Source organism: Gracilinanus agilis, chromosome 4 (assembly GCF_016433145.1).
Source record: "Gracilinanus agilis isolate LMUSP501 chromosome 4, AgileGrace, whole genome shotgun sequence".
In the NCBI taxonomy this organism is placed as follows: Eukaryota; Metazoa; Chordata; class Mammalia; order Didelphimorphia; family Didelphidae; genus Gracilinanus; species Gracilinanus agilis.
This window is the reverse complement of record NC_058133.1, coordinates 425,716,647-425,724,219: the sequence shown is the minus strand read 5'-3', so window position 1 is coordinate 425,724,219 and position 7,573 is coordinate 425,716,647. Positions and strand designations below refer to the sequence as shown.

The following is a 7,573-nucleotide window of genomic DNA, read 5'->3' as shown; positions in this document are numbered from 1 at the left end:
TATATATATATATATTTTACACACACACACACACACACACACACACACACACACACACACACACCTATCAATCTATCTGTCTGTCTTTCTATTTGTCTCAGTACCTGAGACTAGCCCCCAGCCCCCAGGAATTCACAAATGATGGGGCATACAGACATCATAACAGGAGAAGCCACCAACTTCTAGATGGCTCAGTGGATAGAACACAGGGCCTGGAATCTGGATGGCCTGAATTGAAATCTAGCCTCAGATGCTTAACTAGCTCTCTGACCCCAAGCAAACTACTTAACCTCAGTTATTTCAGTTGGATAATGGGGATACTAATCACATTGACTTTGAGGGTTGTTGTGAGGATTAAATGAGATCACTTTTGAAAAGTGCTTTGCACAGTGCCTGGGCTTGATAGGATCAAAGCCTTCCTCTGGAATCATTACTGAAATATTGAAAAATGACCTGACACTCGAATGGAGCTTCCATTCGATCGTAAGCTCCTTAAGGGCAGGGAATTTCTTTTTTTCTTATTTGTATTTCTTATACTTAGCAGAGTACCTGGCAAATTCTTGTTGTTTAATCATTTGGAGCATTGACTTTGCATGACCCTGTAGACCATGTTACACCAATACTATCCGTGGAATTTTCCTGGCAAAGACACTTGAGTGGTTTGCCATTTCCTTCTCCAGTGGAGTAAAGCAAACAGAGAGTTAAGTGACTTGTGCAGACTCACAGAGCTAGTAAGTGGTCTGAGGCTCATTTTGAATTCAAATCTTTCTAATTCTAGGTCTAGTGTTCTCTCTTCTGAGCCACCTAACCCTCTCTGTCTGGCAAATATCGGGTGCTAAATAAATGTGTATTGACTTTTACACAAGTAACTAGACTTCTCATTGATGTACTTTTTGATCCCACCAACATCCCATTTGGCTATCTAACTCTCACTCCCTCAACAACACACAGACACTCTCGCCACAGTATAAGGGTTACGGATAGGAGCTGACTAACCCAGAAGATTAAGCTCTTCCATCTTTTTATATGCTGCTTATTTAGGCAGTCTCAGGATGCAAGAAAAGAAAAAAAAATGCAGAGTCCTTGGTAGAGCCAAGCTGCTTCCTCCCAGCTTTCAGAGATTACCTTCACTGCCTCTAAATCTCAAGAGCAAAAGCAGAAAGCCATAATTGAGTATTTAAACCATTAAATCTCCACCAGTCCTTCTCTAGTAAGAATCCAAAGATCCGTTTGTACATTCATTTTCTAAGGTTAACTTCACAAATAGCTACCTGCTTATGGAACTCTATGGAGAGAATAAGAGATTGCTTCTTCTGGCAATACCTTCAACTTTAAATTAGGTTATTTCCTTCATTGTACATATTCTCATATAGTTTCTGTCACCCCCTGCTAGTAATAGTGTGGCATTCTAGATATATAAAACTGTATTTTCATTAGTTTGTTATGGTTTTTATGCTTTGGTAATTTCATGATCTAATGACTAGTACACATGCATATTTAATAATTACTAGTGTTGTCCTTGGGAGGCAGATTGGACTGGTATAGTGCATGGAAGTCTGGCCTTAACATTAAGAACCCAAGTCCATACCAGCTGTAGCCATTCAGCAAGCAAGCACTGCCTAAGCACCTACTGTGTACCAGCCAGTGTGCCAATCACATGAGGATACAAGGACAAAACATACTAGTCTCTGCCCTCCAGGAACTTAAGATGCTTCATTTTTTTCAGGGAAGACAACTTGGATTAAAACAATAAGAGAAACAATACCAATAATAAGCAGTAAAATTTATTAAGCACCTACTATGTTTCAGACACTGTGCTAAGTGCTGGGGGATACCAAAAGAGACAAAAGACAGTTTTTGCCATTCAGAAGCTTACCCTCTAATCAGGGAAAACAATGCGCAAACAACTAAATGCAAATAAGTTCTATACAGGCTAAATAGGAAATAATAAACAGAGAGAAGGAACTAGAATTAAGAGGGGTTGGGAAAGGCTTGTTGTAAAAGATGAGATTTTATTTGAGACCAAAGAAGGCAAGGAAGTTAGTAGGTGGAATAATAGCAATTATAATAATAGTAAAATTAATTTATACTTGTATATTATTCACACAATATATAAATTATTTGGAATTTAGTATGTAATTAATTTTTTCATAATAATATCATTTGCATAGTAGTTTAAGGCTTACAAAATACTACAAATATCATCTCATTTTATATAACAACCCTGAGAAAGTAGTTTATTATTTATTTTCATTTTGTTTATTTACTCTATTTATTATTTACCTAATCACTTTATTACTTATTATATATAAGTTTTAATTTATTATCATTATTTCCATTATATAGATGTAGAAACTGAAATAGTCAAGATTCAGGGACTTGTCCAAGTCATTCACCGAGTAAGTGTTTGAGGTCAAATTTGAACTCGTGTCTTCCTGACTCCACGTCCAGTGCTCTGTCTACCATACCATCCAACTGCTTATGTATACTACATTTAAGTATATTTTTTAAAAAAATACAAAATAAATGTATCCATACAACGTAAGACCCTGGAAAAATCACTTAATAATTCAGGCAACTGTCTGATCCTCTAAGTAATAGATGAGTTGCTTTTGGTAAAGGAAGTTTCCAGCCATTGAATTGTTTTCAGTCATTTTTCAGTCACATCCTGCGTCCTTGGCCTCCCTGATGGACAGTGATGGCCAAAGAAGAGGGGGCATTAGGGATAAGGTATGTACCTTGATAGGGGGTATCTTTGTGCCTTAAAATTACCAAATATCTACTGCCATCACATCCAAACCATCGCCTTGAAATTCAGCAAACTCTTATTAATGATGGTCATCAATCTAATGACACAGGTCTCAATACTCCAAGACCTCATATTGGATTCACCATTTAGATTCTTCTCCTCATCAGGAAGTACAGACATTAGCCTCGTTACCCTTTCAAAGAAGCTGAAATCTATTGACAAGAGCTCCTTAGACTTATTTGGGATGAGACTCTGGGAGGGAGGAGAGTGGGATTCTCATTTAGCAACCCTTTACTTTGTGCCAGGCTCTGTGCTAACTGCACTTTCCAACTAATATTCCATTTGATCCTCACAACAGCAGTGCTATTGTTATGATCCATATGTTTTATTGTTCTTCAGTCATTTTTTTCCTTTTATCTGACTCTTTGCAACTCTATCTGGGGTTTTCTTGGCAAAGATACTGGAGTGATTTGCCAATTCCTTCTCCTGCTCATTTTACAGATGAGGAAACTGAGGCAAGCAAGGTTAAGTGACTTCTTTATCGTCACACAGCTACTAAGTGTTTGAGCCCAGATTTCTCCCTGACTCTAGGCCCACTGTGCCATCTATCTCTATCTTATAGTCATGGAAAGTTGAAACCATCTGGCCCTGCAGAGGGGAATCTGCTTCTGTGAATGAGTCTTCTTGTTCCTTGTTATAACGAGCCCTGGAACTAGATTCAGAAGTTCTCATTTCAAGGGTCACCCTAGCCACTTTACTCCTATGTGACTATTGTCAACTCAGTTCTTGATTCTGGGTCTTCATTTCTTCACCTATGAAAACAGGGCATTAACTGGATGATCTCTAATTTCCTTTCTAGTTCTAAGGCTTTGATTCAATGCTTTTTGTATTCTTTTAAGTTCTTTATGTCATCTAAAAATTAGAAGCAGCACAGTTGACTAAATTGGTAACATAGGTAAAACAGAACTCACTCTGTAACATTGGGACTTAGGAGTAAATACTCTGTAAATTTGTTAAATCCTACATAAACTAGAAAGAGAGAAGCAGCAAGGCATTCATTATCACTAGGAAACAGCCTTGAAGCCAGGTAAACCTGGGTTCAACTCTAGGTTCTGATACATTGACCTAGTTTCCCAGGAAAATTCTCTATACTTTTGGAAACTCTCTAATACTAGAAAATTCAGAAAATGGAGTGACCATTACTGAGAGAGAGAGTATCCTCACCCAGGAGTCCTCTATATTGGTGAATTAACAGGTTCAGTGCTTATTATCCTTTTCTCTAGAACTAAGCTTGCATTACAACAGTAGGTGGCTTGAATGAAAATCCTCTTATAAAGCCTGTTTTAAAGCCAATTGGGACAGCTAAATGGCACTGTGATATAGAATCCCCAGCCTGGAGTCAACTCTGAGTTCAAATTAGCCTCAGAAAAATGTTTATCAGTTGTATGATCCTGGGCAAGTCACTTCATCCTGCATCCTCTTATATAAAAATGATCTGAAAAAGGAAATGGCAAACCACTCCATATCATGGCCAGAAAAACCCCAAATGGGATCCCAAAAAAAGTCAGAAATGACTAAAAAATGACTGGACAACAACAAATACGCCAGTCACTTTTGCTGAGTGTTAGAGATACAAATAAAAAATGAAGCCAATCCAAAAGAAACTTACATTTAGTAGAGAAAATAGCACATTTTGGAGGAACAGCTATAGAGAGGTTATTTCAGTTTGTAAAATTAAGGAGATAGCAAGCAGGTCCATTAGGAAATAGATTGACATTCCCTTTCCAGTTGTAACGGAAGTACTGATTTGATGATTGTTCTAGTACTAGATTCCCCGTAGGATATGTACAAAGTAGGCTACTGAAAAGATGGCGGAAGGAATAAAGCATAGCTGGATAGATAGATAGAGCCTGCCACATAAGGCACTCATCAATCAGAGCAGAGGGGTTTCCAAAATAGGAAACATGGCTCTGAAGCTACATACCCAAGAGGGGACACATTGTTCACCTATGAGTTGAACAATTTGGGGAGTCAATTCAAAAGGCAGTTGAGAGAGAAGGGGTCTACACTTTCCATTTAGATACATGGAAGGAGTGACTCAGAAGGAAGGGGTTTTAAAGGAATCTGACTACTGGTGGCAGAGAAGAAAACTAATAATGCATTTGAGGGAGAACTGGCTTTCACGGTTTAGAGTTGAGTTGGGAAGAACTGTCCTTGGGAGTCCATCTGAACAACCCACCCACCAGAGAAGGTTCTACAAGGAGAAAAAGAACATGAAGGACTTTTGAGCTATTGGCCTGAGTTAACTTGACCACATGTGTTTGGCTACTGTTGTATTCTAGATACAGTCTTCCTACTGGCATTATATGAATTTATAGGAGAATATATACCAGATTAATGGAGAGAATGTTTTATAACCATTTATCTCAAAAGAAAGATTATTAGGCGCTGTTACAATTACCATTCCTGATTCCTTTGCTGAAAAGCCTAAGGTATATGGAAGAAGGAAATGGCATTTTGAGCTGTCCCTTAAACAGGACTTCTTTTGGTAGGGGACCAAATTTTGTTAAATTTAGCCACTCAGTCTTTGGCTGATAATTCATTTCAAAATGTATTCTGACATTGTTTTAATTTGTTTTCAAAGATGGATCCTGACAGTCAATGATGATTTAAAATATCTACAGTGTAATGGAAAAGTGAATTACTTAATTGGATATTAATTAGTCTAATCCTTTCTGATTGTTATTACCAAAGGAAATTATCCCTTCCCTCCAGGTGCGAGATCCCTATATTAAATATCTGGGACAACAATGCCTGATCTGAATGGAAAGAATTTGGACATTCAGTTGCTTATCTTGGAGAGGGATTTGGTTGGGCTGGAAGTGAAGTGGTTAAGAATGAGGATTCACAGGCACTAAAGATCTGGGTTGATTTGTTTAATGTCTGATGTGATCAGAATAGGAAGACATTTTTCAGGATGTCAGAGAATTTCTTTCTACCTTCCTAAGCCAAGATGGGTTTGCATGTATATACACAAACACACAGATGGTACTGAAAGTTGTTGATCTGGGGGCAGCTGGGGGCAGGGGATTAAGAGCCAGGCCTAGAGATGGGAGGTCCTAGGTTCAAATCTGGCCTCATCCACCTCCTAGCTGTGTGACCCTGGGCAAGTCACTTGACCCCCATTGCCTACCCTTACCACTCTTCTGCCTTGGAGCCGATACACAGTATTGACTCCAAGGCAGAAAGTAAGGGTTTGAAAAGAAAAAAAGAAAGTTGTTGATCTACATTATAAGCAGTGCCCTGACCCAGAGAGTGATTGAGCTGCATGGGGCAAATACGGCTACTTTGTCAGACCACCTAACTGCCCTTACCCCACAACAGCAATCCCAAACTCCTCCTATGTGATCAGTGTTAAGCTATACATCTATGGATGGAACAACCTAGAAACCAGAAACTGTCCTAGACCAGGGCATGTACATGGACAGAATCACAGAGAGCCCCACGAGGGCACCCCAAAATTAAGGTATCTTTTATAGAAATGATCACTTGGCATTGTTGTATCTATGTATCCACATATGTTCATGTGCATTCTCAAAGAACAAGAGATCTTACTGTCAATGTGGTAGAATTGAAGAAAACACCAAATTTGGAATCAGAGGACCTATTTTGAATCATGTACGACCTTGGACCAGGCAACTGACCTCTCTAGATCTCAGTTTTCTTATCTCTAAAATGTCGTTGTTGTTGTTTGGTTGTTTTCAGTCCTATCCCACTCTTTGTGACCCCATTTGGGATTTTCTTCACAGAGATACCAGAGTAGTTTGCCATTTCCTTCTACAGCTCGTTTTACAGATGGAGAAATTAGAGCAAATAAGATTCAGTGACTTGTCTAGGGTCACACAGATAGTAAATATCTGAGGCCAAATTTGACTCCCAGGGCCAGCACTCTATCCACTGTGCCACCTAGCTAACTCTCAAAAATAAGGGGATTGGGGCAGCTAGGTAGCTCAGTGGATTGAGAGTCAGGCCTAGAGACAGGAGGTCCTGGGTTCAAATCTGGCCTCAGACACATCCTAGCTGTGTGACCCTGGGCAAGTCACTTGACCCCCATTGCCCACCCATACCACTCTTCGAACAAGGAGCCAATACACAGAAGTTAAGGGTTTAAAATTTAAAAAAAAATAAGGGGATTATGTCCCTCCTAAATTTACATTTATGATTCTCTGATCCTCTAAATGGTTATGAAAATACATATACTTATATTACCTCTAAAAGATTGCCCATGATTTTTTTTAAGATTAATTTTTCTTTTCAACAGCTGGCTGTCCAGACTCCTTGATTAAAGAGCTTCATCACTTCAGAATTCTTGGGGAAGAACAGGTGAGTTAACATCTCAAAGGCTGCGTGATAGTGTCACAAAAGGCAGACACTAATGAGACAGCTTCGTAGCTCTCCAGGGAAGCAGTGTGTGTCTGATGACCCCCAGGGCCCCTAAATGGGGAAGAAAAACACACAGGAGATATGTGAGAACATTTTTTTAATCCTATCCATCAGCCTTGACAGGTTATTAATTGCTACATCTGCTATCTGTCTCAGCTTTTCAAGTCAGGATTCTAGCAGTAAACAGGCACTACACAGTAGCAGACAGGCAAACAAAATGCATATGAATATGAACTGTGCCTCGGGGAATCTTGGTGAAAGCCTTGTCGGATTTGGTTTTGGTGAATGAGGGTATGTGGGTGTTGGGAGAGAAGGGGGGAGTGTCTGGTATTATTTTCTTGAGTAGTATTTTCATATTTGGACTTTAGTATATATATATAT

At 39.1% G+C, this 7,573-nt stretch overlaps 1 protein-coding gene across 1 annotated transcript in view; it reads left to right on the top strand.

The window, feature by feature from the left end:
* The window catches only part of PRKN (parkin RBR E3 ubiquitin protein ligase), a 1,541,099-nt gene that overhangs the window by 1,216,629 nt on the left and 316,897 nt on the right, over positions 1-7,573 (top strand). The window contains exon 9 of the mRNA XM_044675477.1: positions 7,071-7,132. Within this exon, the coding sequence (XP_044531412.1) occupies positions 7,071-7,132 (62 nt within the window). The remainder of the gene's footprint in view (positions 1-7,070; positions 7,133-7,573) is intronic.